Source organism: Mesitornis unicolor, unplaced genomic scaffold (genome assembly GCF_000695765.1).
Source record: "Mesitornis unicolor isolate BGI_N332 unplaced genomic scaffold, ASM69576v1 scaffold9119, whole genome shotgun sequence".
NCBI classification, from domain to species: Eukaryota; Metazoa; Chordata; class Aves; order Mesitornithiformes; family Mesitornithidae; genus Mesitornis; species Mesitornis unicolor.
The window spans coordinates 15,972-32,777 of record NW_010209200.1 but is presented as its reverse complement, the minus strand read 5'-3'; the positions used below and the strand labels follow the sequence as shown (position 1 = coordinate 32,777).

Below are 16,806 nucleotides of genomic sequence, written 5' to 3'. Positions count from 1 at the left end.
TCTGTGGTCCTGACTACCTCACCTTTACCAAAACTCATCTGTCTGGGCACAGGAAATACTTCTTTTCAGTTGTAACAAGGAATTGCACTGTAGAAAACACCAGTAACTAGTATTAAGCATGTTGTTTTAAGCTTCTTCCCGTTACTCTGTTATCATGTGCTGAGGTTGCTGGATCTGTTAAGCTTGGATGATGGTGACTATTCTAGGAGAAACTCTGTGCATTCTTCAATGTGTTGCAGGACTGAATGCGATGCAATTGCAGAACCTGGCTGCATTGGCAGCTGCAGCCAGTGCAGCTCAGAATACACCGAGTGGTACCGCTGCACTCACTTCTTCCAGCAGTCCCCTGAGTGTGCTCACCAGCTCAGGTAAGAGACTGGCTATGCTGTAGTGTGTTATCACATGGTTTGCCTTAGGAGTCGTTTCAGGACAGATGTCATCTGTTTTCTCTATTGTTTTTGTCACTTTCATGTTGATTCTTTAATAGATGAGCAGTTTTACCGGTGGATTCACTGGCCTTTATTTAGGGTAGATATCTTTGCCACCAGCAAAGGCTTTTTTACCTGCTGTGTTCCATCCTCCAAATGGTCAGATAAATTTAGAGCAAAAGGAATTTTTTAGGTCATCGTAAAGCAGAAAGGTAGGTGACCTCTTTCCAGTCACATTATTACACTCATGTTGCATTCGGTTTGTGTGTGATTTTTAGGCAGATACTGTGGCAGATGTACCCTGTTCCTCTGGACATGGAGACAGAAGATGCCTTAAGCATAGAGTAATGCATTCTGTGCACTAGAACAGTACAGTTTATATTCCTCTGGCATTAATGAAGACAAGGATACTATAACTACCTCATAAAGTAGAATAAACAGATCTCTGGCACATTTATTGGAAAGTGTTGTCTAGAACTGAGCGTTTAAGTTGCACGTAGAAATCAGTATCTCGCTCTTTTGGGTTTTTTTGTGGTTTTGTTTGGTTGTTTTTGTTGTTGTTTTTTTTTAAATTTAGGTTATATACGTTATCCAGAGGTGCTAGAATGTCCAAGTAGTGTTCTTTTGCTGCCTTATTGTTAAATGTGATCATTAAATCCAACAAAAAAAAAAACCAACCAAAAAATAAACTAAATTGTGCTTACATCAGACATGCTCAGTTTTTACCACAAATGACGATCAGTATCCTACTCAGTTAGTTCTATCCTATTCTCAGGTATTTCTAAATCCTGACATGGGAAGGGAGACCCTGTATTTTCAGGGTGTCAGTTTCCCAGTATCTGTGGCATGGTATGAGGGTTTATTTTTTGTTTTGTTTTTGTCGTAAAAAGCTAAATTGCTTATCCAGTTTTGAAATCCAGCCTACAGAGTTGACATTCTCACCTGTGATTGTGAGAGGCCAAAGCAGGTTGGGGGTGTTTTGAATTTCCACAGATAGCTTTTCGTATTGCGTAGGAGGACCAAGTAGGTAGACTAAGACTATAAAGAGATTACAAGGAAAAGCTTTTTAGACGAGCTAAGGTCACACGATCAGGAGTTTAACCATGGGTGCTTTGCATAGTTTTCTACTTGGAGAAATCTCCAAGAAAGACTTCAGTTCAAAGAGTGTTCTCCTGCTGGACGAGTTTGGGGTTTTGTTTTTTTTTAATTTTACATAAAAGCTTTGTGGTCTGCAATCCTTAAAGGTTAAAATGTCAAAATTTATCTTGATATCCTTGGTATTTATCTTGGTATCCTATTCTGTAATTAAAAAAAAAATTGATACTGTGGAACAGTTGTATTTACAACCCACTAATACTTCATCATAGAGAAAGTGAATATATCTTGAGATTTTTTTTTTTTATTATTTTAGATCAGAAAACGGCAGACAGTACCAGAGATGGAAAACCAATATTTCCTCATGCGGTAGCAAAGCTGGAATTCTCAGGTTAAAATTTGCTGTGACTGGCATTTAGAACTAAGATTTTGTTGTTGGTGCTCTAGTCTACTGACTGGAGCAAGTTTGTTTTCTGACTTACTGAGGTGGGGAAAGGGACCTGCAGATTATGAAATCCAAATGCCAGCCATGCTAGAAAAGGCAGAGACAGCCTCTTCTTGGAAGTGTACAGTGAAAGGACGAAGGCAACAGACACAAGTGGCAACAGAAAAAATTCTGACTGTGTATAAAAGTAAAATAATATTAATGGAGTGAATAAGCTCAGGGCAGGGGCTGTGAAATCTCCCATAATTTCAGAGATTCAGAATGCAATTGGGAAGGACCCTGAACAGGCTGACCTAACTCAGAGGTTAGACCAGCTAAGAGCTGACCATTAGCCTGGATGATCCTTTCAACTGAAGTTATGCTACTGTTGTGTGATTCCTTGGGATAGGTTTTGCTTCTGTGAATTTTAGCTGTTCCACAACACTCCGCAGGTTTGTTTTCCCTTGATGAGAGACATATCCTGGGATTCTGTCCCACTTTTGATCTTGCTGGTGGAGGGCCTAGGGAGCTGGGGAGTAGTCCATTTTTTAAGCACCTTCTGTGCTGTATCCAAACAGCTTTCTGATCTCCAGTCATATTAATAAATGATTGTGTGTCAACAAACAAGTAATCATGATGGATCATTTGAATTAATACCCTGTACAGATATATCAGTCTGTTCACTCTTCACAGGCTTGTAACATGGAATTGTCACTGTTGTATTGATCTTTTGACATAATTTCAAGTATAGTTTTAAAGAGTAGAGATTAAACTTTGTTCAAAAGAATAAAAAGTTCTGGAGGATATGTGGTCCATGTGTAGTCACTGACATCAGACTCAAACAGTTTCAGTGCTTTTCATTAGATGTATGAATGTTTCCTCTTTTAAAGCTGTTACTAAACTGGAGGGAGGGTAAGCCTCAATGTGTACAAATAGCATTCAATCTCGTGACATTCCTGTGATTATACAGCTTTTTAACTCTTTACACTGAACTAGCTGTTACCTTTTATAAAAGCAAACTTGAAATTCTCTTTTGTTTAATATTTATATGTGCATTCACACTGTATGTATTCACATACATTCACAGCCTGTTGGACTCCACACATTCAGAGCAGCCATCCTGAGCCATACCTAGACCTTGAGAAGACTCGGTTCATAGCTGTTCAGTACCATGTGTTAGTAAATGCCTTCCTTGTCTGTGGGACATATGGCAGCATCTACTGTGATAACCTCTTAAACCTAGCTGCAGATGAGATGACTACTGGCTTGACTTCTATCCATCTGTCATCCAAATGTTCACCTGATGCTTATTTGGACATCTCTCCCAGTTTGTCCTCAATTCAGTAATTGGTGGAAAAAAACAGGCAATTATTATGCATGATTACCTTTGGAACTTGGAGTCCACACAGTGCAGAGTCTGTGGACTATGCATAGGTTACGTGTCAGAATGGTTGAACTCAGAGGTATTAAATGTTGTTGCTGTGCTGTCTTCCTGATCATTTCAGGTGATTTTGCTTAGATGTTTCCCAGCAGTGTTGTGTATTTTGATGTAGAACAGAATGGAGCAAGTCTTGCTTCAGTCTTGCAGGAAAGCAGCTACTCTTTGGAAGTGAACAGACCTGGTGCTGCATCCATCTGTAGGTAACCCATCTTACAGAGACTGTGGCCTTAGATCAACTCATTTAAACTTGTGAGAGGGACATTCAAGAAAGTATTACAGAAGTATTTCAGGATTGGAGTGTCTTGTCTGCCATCTTTTCAACTTGGACATCAATAAGCATTGTCAGCTCCAGAGCTAAACAGAGTGGTCACAAAAGCTGATGTATGTTTCCACTTCTCCTCCTTTCAAAGGAAATTATCAAAGGTCCAGCAAAGACTAAATGACTTTGCTGGACTTAGTGTATCTCCAGCAAAATTTTTTTCAGAGACATCATACTCTTTCTGCTTTTACTGGAACTAATTCTGGTACAGTTCAGTCAGATTCATTGCCTGAGTTTCAGTGCTCTTTAGCTCATTGTTTGGGTACTAGATGACTGAATTAGAACAGACTTACTCTTCCCTCGTTCTACCTAACTCCACAAGTTGGTAGCTTATGCCCTTGTCCGAGTTCTGTTACCTTTCCTAACTATCCTTTACTGCATAGTCAAATTTTCTGTGAACCTTTTCAAGTACTTTCAGCTGGTTCTCTTAGAGTTAGCCCTTTTGACTAGATATGACTCTGTAAATAGATCTAAGAAAACATAACCTCAGTAACAAGCAAAGAAGAACCAGCAACCCACCAAAAACTGCACAGAAACACTGTTAAGAATTAGAGATGGAGTAAATAACCAATATAGCTTTATGCTATATTGGTTTTCCATCCTCGTTACTGTCTGCTGTTTCCTGATCTAAAGTAACACACAAAAAAACTGCAGAAAACCAGGAAGGATGACTTGAACTGTAGAACTCCTCCTCTATTAGGAGCAACAAGGGAGCCTGAAAAATAGAAGCTGACATGGGAGGAAGATATGATTGAAGCCTACAAATATATTAGTATGATGAAGATGAACAGGGAAAGACTAGTCATTAGATATTTCAAGACAAGAATTACAGGATATCAGGTGAAGTTGCCAGCTGACAGTTCAAAAATAAAAAGAGACGTTTATTTGCATAGTGCATCATGAAATTGCAGAACTCAGAACATAGTAGAGTCAAACAATTTAGCGTTCAAAATGCACTGAAATTAATGAAGGAAAATTGTAACCTTAATACAGAGACATTGCCCTTAGCCAAAAAAATGTCTGGATTCACAAATTGTTGTATTGCTACATATATACCTGGAAAGTATTTCTTTGCAATTGCCCTGTATTTCTGCTCTGCTGTTATTTGACTGCCTTTAGTCATCATCAGAAGAGGGATGCTGACCAAGTACAGCAATTCCTATATACATAAGATAAAGGAAATAAACCAAACTGTGTTAAATTTTCTTGGCGTTTTCAGTACTAAAACATTTCTTGTTTTGCTTGAAGAGATTTCTGATAAAGTCACCTAAACTAAAATAGCTGTGTATTCAGCTTTTTGTAGTGGTTTAAATGAATTGATTTAAAATAACAACCTCCTTAAAGTAAGGAAGGTATCCATTCTTTCTTACTTTGCTCTGTATCTGTTGCTTCATCCTTTTTGTTCCATATCGCTATTATTTTATTGTGGGTTTGTTCAGTTTTTATAATAGTGGTCTCATCCATCAAATGTAGTGTCTTTTTGAATTACGTAGATTAGCAGTGAAGTGCTGCAGAAACAAGTGATGTTCTGAAGTTAAGGCAGCTTTTTCAGTTCTGAACGCTAGCTTTTATTCAGCCAGCTGTGCTGTCTTTCTCCACCAACTTGAGGGTTATAGTATAAATTGTTTTTTGTATTTTTCCAACATTTAATGTGCTACTGGTAGTAAGATGGGAAGTGTCTGATTTCCTTCAAAGTAAGCATCTTAAAATACAGTTTTGGATGTTGACTTTCAATTTCTGAATTAAGAGTTTGTCTAGAACTCTTCCTAGAGGAGGTTTGTCATTTTCTGTCAGTACAAAACCTAAACAGTGATATGAAGTACAGCTCCCTGGGTTCTCATGCAGCTTTTGTTAGGTACAGCTTTTGCTGGGACTCGTCAGGCAAGTTTGCTGTATTCCTTTTAAATATTTTACTCCAGCAGAGATTCTGTGCCACATACACAAAGTGTTGAATATGTAGTTTGTGTAAATCTGCTTGAAAGATGCTAACAATCTTTTTCAAAGTTTTGATGGATGTATGCAGCATAATTGAGAAGAACACTAAGGAAACTGTAAATGCCTGAATTTCACTTCTTCTATTACCCATTTGGTCAAATTCCTCTTGAAAGCAGATGCCTCTGCAGCACAAGTCTTCAGTATCTTTTAATTTACAGAAGCCATACATATTTTCCAGTACATCTTGTGCAGTAAATTTAAACCTCTAATAGCAATAGGCATAGTTTTTCTTATTTACCTTCTTCAGATTTCTGTAGTAGTCCACAAACCTGGTAGGAAAATCACTGCCATATAATCATAAAAATACTGTTCTTTTCTTATTTTATCATGTCCATGATCTTTGTGGATGACCTAAATTTGAACTTCTATTTCTTTTGATATGCCAGCTTGGCAAACTTTTTCTCATGGTTTTGATGTCTGTTTCTGTAGAAGTCTACCTGTTGTAGAGTTTGGCAAGCCACGTGAGCTGTTACTTTGCTTAGGTACCGTTCCTGTAGACTTCTCTTACAGAGTAAACATGGCTGAAGATGTTAGTGGCACAGTCAGCGGAGGATAGGCTGTGTAACTTGGATGTATATTCCAAAACTTTCTTGGCCCTATTCCAGCTGCTGCACTGGGATTTTTAGTCGAAAATTATTTCATGTGTCAAAATAATCTGGGCTCTACTGTTACTGGCAGGATGGGAAAACCGTATGTTCAATTTGACTGGAGCTTTAATGTCCCTAGTATCTGTGTTTCAGGTCTTTTTCACCCTGTGTGATGTTTCAAGGATAGATGTTAATATGTGGCAATTCTTACTAACTTCAGTCGGCAGGAAACAGGCAATGCTGTTGGTCACCTTATACTGAGGTACAGAGTTCAGCTAACGTTCATATATTGTCTGAGTCTTAGGTGTCTTACACTTAAAATTATTTCTACAAAGAGTAGATGTTGTAATGAAGCAGAAATTTTTCAAAAATGTAGAAAGGGATTAGAAGATGCAATCAGTATGATCAATCTTTTTTTTTTTTTTACATAAAGTATACTGTGTTGCCTTTATCTGTTCCTTACTAGCCTTTTCTGTAAAAAATATTTAATGAAGAAGCTGTATTATCAGGAACAAAATTATTGCTTGAAGTTTAATTATCTTATTTTAATAGCAGGATCCTCACCCAGCTCCAGTAGCAGCTCCTCTGTTAATCCAATGGCTTCTCTTGGAGCACTGCAGACCCTGGCAGGGGCTACAGCAGGCCTCAACGTTAGCTCTTTAGCAGGTAAGCTGTGTGTTTTGGTGGGGTGAGGAAGAGCAGGTGATTATCATTCCTCAGTCTGTGCTAGTTCTATGGTTTTGGGTTTTTTCTGCTCCCTGCCTTTTTGTAATAGTGTGGAGTATTCGAAAGGTAATCGATCTGATTCAAGTGGAAGTACTCAGTCATCTTTATTTCCTCTTTCTTATACAGGAATGGCAGCCTTAAATGGAGGACTTGGCAGTAGTGGTCTCTCAAATGGGACAGGTAGCACAATGGAAGCCCTCACACAGGCTTATTCTGGAATCCAACAATATGCTGCTGCTGCATTGCCCACACTCTATAACCAGAGTCTCTTAACACAGCAGAGTATTGGTGCAGCGGGAAGCCAAAAAGAAGGTAGGCAGAAAGTTGCAGAAACCAACTGAGAAGGGTTTTCAAAAGGGCAAGCTCAGCCCTTGCAGCTTCCTTACCTGCAGAGCTTTTGTTTTACAGCATTTTTTTAGAATCCTAGAGTTACTGAAGATAAAGAAGGAAAACCTGCGAGGTGTCTCTGTTAAGAGCTGTCCAAAGTAGTTCTTATACAGGAGGCTTCTCCTAGGATTTGTGTAGTCTTAAATGTTTGGTAATCTTAACTCCTCTCTTTTCTTGAAGGACAGGAGAGTATGAGTCTGCAGCCCAGTAACATCCCACTATCAGAGAATCAGTTGTGGTTTTGTTAATTTTGTTTTTCTTGGTCCTTCACCTCTTCCCACAGATACTTTATCTCTTCACTCTTCAGATTAAGAATCAATTTAACATGAGTGTAAATAATGAAGAATGTACGAGTAAGCTTTCATCAGAATGTAGGATGATGTTTAGAAAATAATCTGTCAGATTAAAAGTAATGTGATAACTTGTATTTTGTATTGAAATTTACTTACTTTCTTGGGGCCACAAGCTTTCCGTAGCCATTTTTTGTTTAGTTGGCATCTGAGGCTCAAACTTTATTGTGTAGCTTTCATTACAGTGAAGATGTGTGAAGTAGTTTCGGTGCAATGTGAAAATCACAAGCAAAAATGGTGAGAAAGAGCTAGAATTATTTGAGTGATCAATCCCAGCAAATGATCATGCTGATTTATTCTGGAATGAAGTACTCTGCAGAAGCGCAAACAGCAGTTTCACTGTTTTGTCTAGAAAATTTGGCTTGAATGGCTCTTTCACTTTCTTTTGTGAAATGGGCCTACAGTATCCATATTCTTTTTGAATTTCTATTTCTGCTTCTTGTTTGCAGGTCCAGAGGGAGCCAATCTCTTTATCTACCATCTTCCCCAGGAGTTTGGGGATCAGGATCTGCTGCAGATGTTCATGCCATTTGGAAATGTCGTCTCTGCCAAGGTTTTCATTGACAAGCAGACCAATCTAAGCAAGTGTTTTGGTATGTTGGATCTAATAATTTCCTGTAGAAAGGTGGCTTCTTTCTAGTAATCTCTTTTCCAGTATGTTGTCTAGTTTAGCTTTTAAGTCAAGTAGTGACTCTTTCTCTGTACCTCTAAAAAATAAAGAAATCTGAACTCTTGCAGCAATGAACTGTGTTTTCCCACTTTTCATTGTGACTTTTTGCTTTTCCTGATTTCACACTATTGTGCTTCATTATACTGCTATGACCCTAGATAATGCACTATGATTCCTGTTTGTAGACTGTAATCGTGGTGTAGTTCCTCATCTTCTCCTTTTCTGTCTTTTCACTAATGGTCTATGTTGCTGTGTGCACCACTTACTACATTACCATTAGGAATGATTTCCATTAATGTTTTTATATATCATTATTATGGGTACCATATAGTACAGGAGCATTTGACTCTGATGTTCTGTAAATGCTCTAAAGGCAATTTTTAAACCTCCTCCTAGTTGTTGAAAACTTTTTGTAATTCGATTTTGCTCTGCTTGTTATGTATTTAGACGAGGGTGGGAAGCATATCCTAAAACTGTAAATCATCCTGTCCTGCTATCAGCTATCCAAATAGATTATTTTTAGTTAACTGCTAAAGTCTGTGGTACTAAAAGAAAAAAAGAGCGTTTTCTTCCTTAGCTTGTATAGTAGGAGGCTGTGCATGTGGATCGACGAATTCATGGCTTTATTTTCCTCACTTTGAAATCCTAGTGCAAGCAGTTGTGGAAATTTTGTAGTGCTGTAAGCTTTTTGTGACTATTTTGATAAATGGATATTTTTTTTGTGATGGAATAGGAAAGGTCAGCCTTTCTCTATGGCTTTGATAGCTTTGTGCCTGTGTAATATCTTGGGTTTTAGTATTTGAGCCAAAAGATGTGGACAATCTGATGCTTTGTGAGAACACAAATGTGCTGAGCGTCAGGCTGTAACACTTGCATAGGGAATGATCTCTCCAGCTAGTGATGCCAGCCATTGACTGAAGTTATTTAAAATGAGTTCCTTCTAAACCCTGGAGAAGTTTATTTTGGGGTTCCCTGGAATGATACACAACTTTTCATCCGAAAGAAACCTAAATGTAATAGTGGTACAAGTGCCACACTGCCTTGACAGCTACTTCGCTCCAAACAAATCTACTGTAATGCCAAGAGGATGCTTTCAGCCTTGTTTCATGAGCTTTCATATATATAAACATTTTCCAGATTTGGTTTTCTCCCAGGTATGAGTTCTTATAAAACAATCAGCAGTACTCATTTTTGTTGGAAGACTAGAAAATGTTATTTTAGTTTCCTGAGCTTTGTATATCTTTTGGCCAAATTTCCATACATCAGAAAGCAATGCTTTGCCTGAGAGCCCTTGGTAAGAAGTTTTTATGAAGAGTCTAAAACAGTTGTGAGCTTCTGAAAAGCACATTTTATGCAAGCCTCTCTTAACTTGTGAGTACCTGCACTTCTAATTGTGAGTAGCTGCTCTGGACAGCTTTGGCATGGTGTAATTATGTATTTTCCTTTCTCTAGGTTTTGTAAGTTACGACAATCCTGTCTCTGCACAGGCTGCCATTCAGTCAATGAACGGCTTTCAGATTGGCATGAAGCGTCTGAAAGTGCAGCTCAAGCGCTCTAAGAATGACAGCAAGCCATACTGAGCGCCCCTCCCCTCCGGGCCTGGAGTGAGAAGGATCTTCTGGTAAGTTGGAGAGGAGCGCACTTAGTGATTCGAAGCCCTAAGGCTGTGTTTTTACAGTCCTGGAAGCTGATCCATGCCTTCTATCTGGCACATCTTCCCCTGAAGATTCGGCTGCAGCCTCTGCTGAGAATCCTGCTTCGGATGGAGGACAAGTTTGTGCTTTTGTTTCCAGTGTTTTACTTTGGAGTTTAGGTGCCATATCAATGAGGGTTTGTTGTTTTTTTTCCTCTTATTTGAAGTTTGCTGTGTTTGTAACCAGTGTGTGTTGAGAAGGACCAATGCCAGCTCCTTGAGGGTGGGAAGGGAAGGTTAAAGGGAGCAGCAGAAACTGATGCCACACTGCCTTGGGACAGAGAGAGAAGGGGAAGCAGAACTGACACCACACCACCATGGGGAGGAGGAGAAAGGAAAGCAGAAATAACACAGAACAGCTCATGAAAACAAAGATGGGGAAGGAGAACTGAGTCCATCCAAGTTTGGCTGAGCAAAGGACTGATTCCATGTAGCCTTTGTCATGCCCCATCCTCTCTTTGAGATTTCCCTAACTGTATGCCATGGTGGGGATTTAGTAAATCATCTCTAAAGCAGGAGACAGGCTAGAAGGTTGAACACATTAACAAGCCAAAGGAAAACTGCAGTGATTTTTTTTTCCTGCTGTATATAAAGTAGTATTCGTGTCAGACTATGAATGTACACAGCACTTTATAAAATTACTAGGTAATGACCTTGCCCAGAAAATTTCACTATCCATTTACAGTTGAATATTAATGAGATGCAGTGAATTTCTCCCTGTTTAAGAAAACTTACCCTGTGTACTTTATGTAGGTTTTGTAGAAAGTTAAAGAGAAAGACAGCTTAGTCTGGATGAATACATCTGGGACTGGAAACAAGAAATTTTTGATGCCTATTAACCTGCAGAATTTTTTGACAATTTTTCTTCTTAACAGTTCACCACATTCCCCATTTCTGTGGAATAATGTCCTTTTTGCAGAGTATTTCTTTGAATTAATTCTGATAAGCATTATTCAAGTACTGTTTGTTTCTCTATTAAAATGGCTGCTAAATTGAGGTACAAAGCCTAGAATTATCCTAATCCAACTCCTTAGGCTCCCGTTTCATACGTGTTCTCACAGGGTTTGATTTCTCATTTTTAACTCTGACAAAGATAACTTCCTGATGGTTTTTTTAAAAAACAAAACAAAACAAAAAAACCCAAACAAGTAATTTGTGCAGTGATTTGGTGTAGTAATTCAGTATTTTCTTTATACTGCAGTTTTCCTTTTAAGGTGGTGTGTACCAGTGCAAAACGAGCTAACACAGGAGCTGTGGAGCCAGAGCAGAGCATTGAGCCATTCAGTCTTATTCTGCCTTTTGGTACTAGCTGTTATCTTCTATACTGAAGGAAAATTGAACACGCCCCTTCAATGAACACACACTTCTGCACACTTGTGAAACTGCTAATGCGTTGCTAAGGGCCTTTGTTATACACTGGTTTTAGGGGGCTCAAAGGACTTTTGACACTCTGGCCTGAGTTGTTTTAAGAAATCAGAGTAGAGTCCCATTTTATAACCACCAAAATACACCTCTGTCACAAGAAGAAGTTTACAATTTCTGTGTGTCTTTAACAGAAGTTCCATTTACCTCATATTTTCTCCTTTTCCTTGTTTTTTTTGTATTCCTGGTTCATGATGCTGTTTCCCAGGGCACCAGCTAACACTGCAAACTGGGACCCAGCCGCTCAATAAGTGTGTGAGTCAGACGTTGGGTTGGGGCTTCCTGTTCTGCTCCAGCAGGAGGAGCACTAAACCCACCATATCTAAGATCTCATACAGAATCCACACCTGTGAGCAGTGGCCTGTTTAGAAAGTTGGGTGTTCCCAGGGACTGGGTCCCCTGGGATCTCAGACGTCAGAAGTACAAGGCCTGACCTGTAGCATCCAAGAAGAGCCCTTTCCATTCTTAAACTGAAAATCAAACACTTTGATGCCAGTCTGTCTGTATTGCTGGCAGACAAGTAAATCTATCAGTATTATTCAAACCATTTTGTGGTGGCAAAGGTTCAAAGGCCAGATTGCCAAATTTCCCAGTTATGCTGGCATGTGGTACCCTTCTATGTTAATTATTTGAATCTCTCTAGAAACGTAAACATACACTTAAGTGAACCATGTACACTTGAATTCTGCACGACGGGAAAGATGTGTCCTGGTTTTCTGAGAAAAGAGTGTTGGAGTGTGAAGGCCTCCAGGGTGATAATGGGATTTTTTTAAATAAATAATATACTTTTCAAATAAAAAAAAAAAAAAGAAAAGAAAAAAATATAGTTGGGAGCAACTGCTCCAAGTGCAACCTGCTGTAACCAAGAATGTTGTTTCTATTTTTATAGAAGTTTTATACCGCTCCAGGGTGGAGAATATTTATTACCTAAATTATTTCACTGGAAAAAAAAAAGGCCAGGGTTTTGTAGAATCCTGAATGTGATTGTTTTTCACACATAATGATGTGCATGATTGAAACTACTGATTTTCAGTGGCCTGTTTGCAGCCCAACAACTGCTAAATGGGGAAGACGAACGCTGTGAACCAGTGGAGGAGAGCACTGTGCTCTGGGGTCTCTACAGTCACTCTTACCTTCTTTGCACCCTATCCCACTGTACTATCAGAGACCTTTGTCCCGTTTTTCTTTTAATCTGATGCTCTGGCCTCTTTACTAGTCATTTCTGTTGCCCAAAATTAGATATTTTAGCTTCTGCATCCTGTAGTGTGTTCTCAGTACTGTAACTTACAGATCAAGCTTGGCATTGTGGCAAATAGGTGCAACTCCTATTGACTTTAGGAGATTCACCAGTTTACACTGTGGCTTAGTTTGATCAGTGACTCCTCCCAGACATAATCACCTTACAACACCTAACTTGGGCTAGCTCTTGTGCCTTACTGGCATAACTATAAGTATTGCCAAAAAGAAAAAGAAATCTATGCAGGTTACATTTTAAAAGATGTGATCCTCTGATGGTTTGAATCGATGCCATTCTGCTCTTCAGCAGAGCAGCATTGGGTTTTTTTCACCATCTGAAGATGTTGCCCTTTTCATGTATTTGTTTCAGATTTCCCTTTTCTTGGTGTATCAATGTATATGTTGCCAAAGTTAATAAATGTATCAAGTTTGTGACTTGGGCAGATTTTTTTCTGATAACAGAACTGGTCAGATAAAGTACACATTTCTGTGTCTGTTCGGTGGCTGCCGCTGACACTGGAGATTTAGGCTCTTGCCTCCCAGTCTTCAGCCCGTTTTCTTCACTCGTTGGTAGGAAAGTCTGGGATTCTGGGGACTTAGGGCTTTTAATTTTATTTTTTTTTAATTCCTGTCATGCTCTCATTCAAGAGCAAATCAAACCAGTGTCAGATGCTTTATTTTCTGGATAGTAGGGTAAGAGTTGGGTGAGTTCAAATAAACTGCAGAGGACTGGCTTAAGCAGCCACATGGACAAAGTGTTCTGGATGCTCATAAACCAAAGAACTTGAATTTTCTAGAACAAAAGCTAGTAGGACTTCTGATGAAAAGGAATTCCATATTACATGTGCCACCAGGGAATACTTAGGTATTTTTAGAAACAAGATGGAAATGGTCTACTTCATAGATTTATTTTTTTCTTAAAAGACATTTGATTTTACTAGATATGCCATAATAAGATGGAAGTACTACGAACAATTGAAGTCTTAGTCTGATGATATTTAGTATCAAGTACTATGGTAAACAAAACCATAGATTTGTCCCCTAGATAATAAACAGTTCAAAATAGGATATCTCTTTTTAGTTTGTTTATTTTCTCCCACTAATACACAGCTTGTACTATTAGAAAATACCTTAAATATATATAGTAAATAAATTTTAATCCGAAGGAGAATGAGGATTGGCATTTTTCAAAAGTATCTGAGACAATGATGGTGAATGTCTCTTTACATGTTAATGCTGAGGCAGTTTGCTATCTGTGGGTGCTACTATCTGGAAAATTGGCTCCTCAGAAAATTTCTCACTAGCAAATACATCTGTAAGGAAAAATCTTTTCATCTGAATACAGAAGGTCACATAACATGATAGATTCTGCTTGCATGATAGAATTAATTGAAGTGGTTTTTCTTGTTAATGGTTGTGAGTTAGAGAAGAAAAGCCAAGAAGAATGAAATTGTTACTGCTTCATTTGGAAATGTCTAAAAGCGACTTGGATAAAGCAAATTGCAAATGAAGGGTGCAGCTATGAACATGTAAAATGCTTTGAGAGCTTCTTGTTGCAAACCTTTAAACGTAAGGATGTTACACATCTGTGAGCATACCTTCCACAAAACATAGGAAACACAGAAGGCAGAATTATCACAATTGTGAGAATAAAACAAGGACAAACTGGAATAACTTTCCCCAAGCCATTAAGTTCTTACCCAGCGTCTCATGGCTCTGCTTTTGTAGACCAGTCCTTCAGGACTTCAGTGAAACTTAGTCTTTCTCCTCAAAATTGCTTAGTGAAATGTTTGGGAAATCTCTTATCAATAAAACCCCAGACAAATGACACAAATCATTTCTATGGTGCATGCTTAGACATCACTTGGTTTCATGCCTCTTGCTGTTTCTCATGCCTCAGTTCGTGATGAATTTGCCTTTCTGGTTTGTGACTGAAACCTTACAGCCATCTGCAAGCTATCTAGAGTATTTCTAGAACTATAGAAATAACTGCAAGTCTAGAAATACTCTGCTGGAGTTGGTTTGAATTCCATAGTAAGAAATGTCCCTGAATTGGAAAGTACAAAGAGTAAATGAATCTCGGCAGTTCTAGTAAGTGGAGCATTGCAGGTTTAATGGACAACATGCTTTTTGTTGCTTTCAACTAGAATGCAACACTTGCTATTCTCAAACATGCTATAAATGCTATAAAATAATACACAAGTCTAACCTTGCTCTAGTCTCTCTAAACAGCAGCTTTGAGATGTGCTGAAGAGTAAGGCCACAAGCAGGAGATAAGGGAAGAAGCTTGCTTCCTCTCTCCCCTACCTCCCACATTCTTCCCAAAATGTTCCTCATCTCTTGCAGCTCACGAGCTGAGGAGAGGAAACACAGGTATTTATATCACTTAATATAAACATTATTTTACTTACAAAGTTTTCAAGAAAGCTTTAGGAAACACACATTTTTTTCTAATCAATCTGGCAACAGTGACTGTAGAGCTCAGAGCCCAGAATCCCCTCCTCATGAAGTCAGGGAGCTGGGGGCTGTTTATAGAAAAGTTGGGAAAAGGAAAATCCCTGTGCAGGTCTAATGGTACATAAAGTGCTCAGCCTAGGACAAGTCTTAACTTGCAGTCAAGTCTTAAGGAATTCTCCTCTAATGTGTGGAGATTTTGGTTCCACTTACTGGGTTTTTTTGGTTGGTTTTCATACTTTTTTTTTAATTTGCCAGCCCCCGTTCCAAATCACCCACCCCTAGTTTCGTGGGCTCCTAGGGATTGAGAAGGGACTGTAGCTGGAGGAAAGAATATGGATTTCCCAGGCTGCCACTGCCTACGAACTTCCCATGTTAGGATGCAAGAGAAGTCTCAGCCATCAAACCACCTGTGAATCCCTTGTGTCCTCTGTCGTGTCTCTCATGGTCTCAGTCTCTGTGGGCAAATGTTAGCCCTGGAGCTGGATTTTTTGGAGTCGGTCTCCTGGGGGACGGAGGTTGCTCTGTTCTCCTCCCAGCGGAAGCACTGGGCATGGGGCAAGGTGAACGAATGCACACTGATCACCATATCACTAGGCTGTGAAGTGCTCCACAGCCTGGGTGTTGAGAGGGAAGTCCAGGCCTCTGCTTCCATTTGATTTCAGGCAGTTTGATGTTTACTTGGTGTCCTTCATGTACTTTGACTTTTACTTGTCCATCGTTGGCATGTGCTGCCCTTCCCTGTCAACTCCCTTCCCCAGGAGATCTCATTGTACAGTGCCCATTCTTGTTCTCTCTCTCCGTGTTTGGATGTACTGCTCTGTGTAACTCAGTGGGTCTCCCTCTTTCTGGTTTGTTTTTTTTCTAGATTCCTGCCGTTTGTTCATCGTTGTGCCTAAAGCATGTCGATGTGGCGTTCAAGTACATCGTCCAAATCCTTGTCTCTTCAGCTTCTCTGATGCTTGAACTCTCACCTTTGACCTTGTGTTGACCTTTGATGCTGATGTGTATTTTTATTACGTTTGTTTCTTTCTTTTTTTTTTTTGTTGTGCTGCCAAATTGGTTTTGCTAGAAAGACTGCTGAAGGGGAATATTTAAACTAGCATTTGAATATAAAAGAATTTCTATTTTTCTAGACCTTCATAAGATAACCACTTGATTTTGTGAATCTGATTCTTTGTAATTGTCTTCAGAGCAGCCTTGCTAGCATACCTTGTGGAGTATTTGTATTTCTGTGAACATACAGCCAATCACTTTCTAGGCTTAGTTTTTTCTGTGTGCTTAGTTTTAAAAAAACACAAAGAAAAAGTCAATTATATGGTGTGACTCAATATTTCAGGAGACTTCTTAGTCACATTTTGCTGATCTGGTTTCTGTGCTTGAGGAGACAGCATGTGTTTTTATCAGTTCAAACTTGTGACTTGAATGGCATCAGCAGAAAACACTTGAACTACATTTTCTTCTGATTGTAGCTACATTTTTGCCCTGGCATTTACTGATTTAATTTTTTTTAATTATTATTATTGTTTTTCCCCTGCTTCCCTGTGTGATTATCAGTCTGCAGTGAAAATTTGATCAA

General features: G+C 39.0%; 1 protein-coding gene across 6 annotated transcripts in view; it reads left to right on the top strand.

Moving 5' to 3' along the window:
• CELF1 (CUGBP, Elav-like family member 1) overlaps nt 1-16,806 on the top strand; it is a 39,160-nt gene extending 22,354 nt beyond the window's left edge. For 3 of the 6 annotated variants that reach the window (XM_010192798.1, XM_010192792.1, XM_010192797.1), the window contains 5 exons: nt 240-368; nt 6,845-6,955; nt 7,142-7,327; nt 8,202-8,345; nt 9,875-10,866. In XM_010192798.1, the coding sequence (XP_010191100.1) occupies nt 240-368; nt 6,845-6,955; nt 7,142-7,327; nt 8,202-8,345; nt 9,875-10,002 (698 nt within the window). In that variant the 3' untranslated portion in view covers nt 10,003-10,866. Of the gene's footprint in view, nt 1-239; nt 369-6,841; nt 6,956-7,141; nt 7,328-8,201; nt 8,346-9,874; nt 13,008-16,095 lie in introns of those variants that run through there. The other 3 variants (XM_010192794.1, XM_010192796.1, XM_010192793.1) reach the window with 3 other exon arrangements.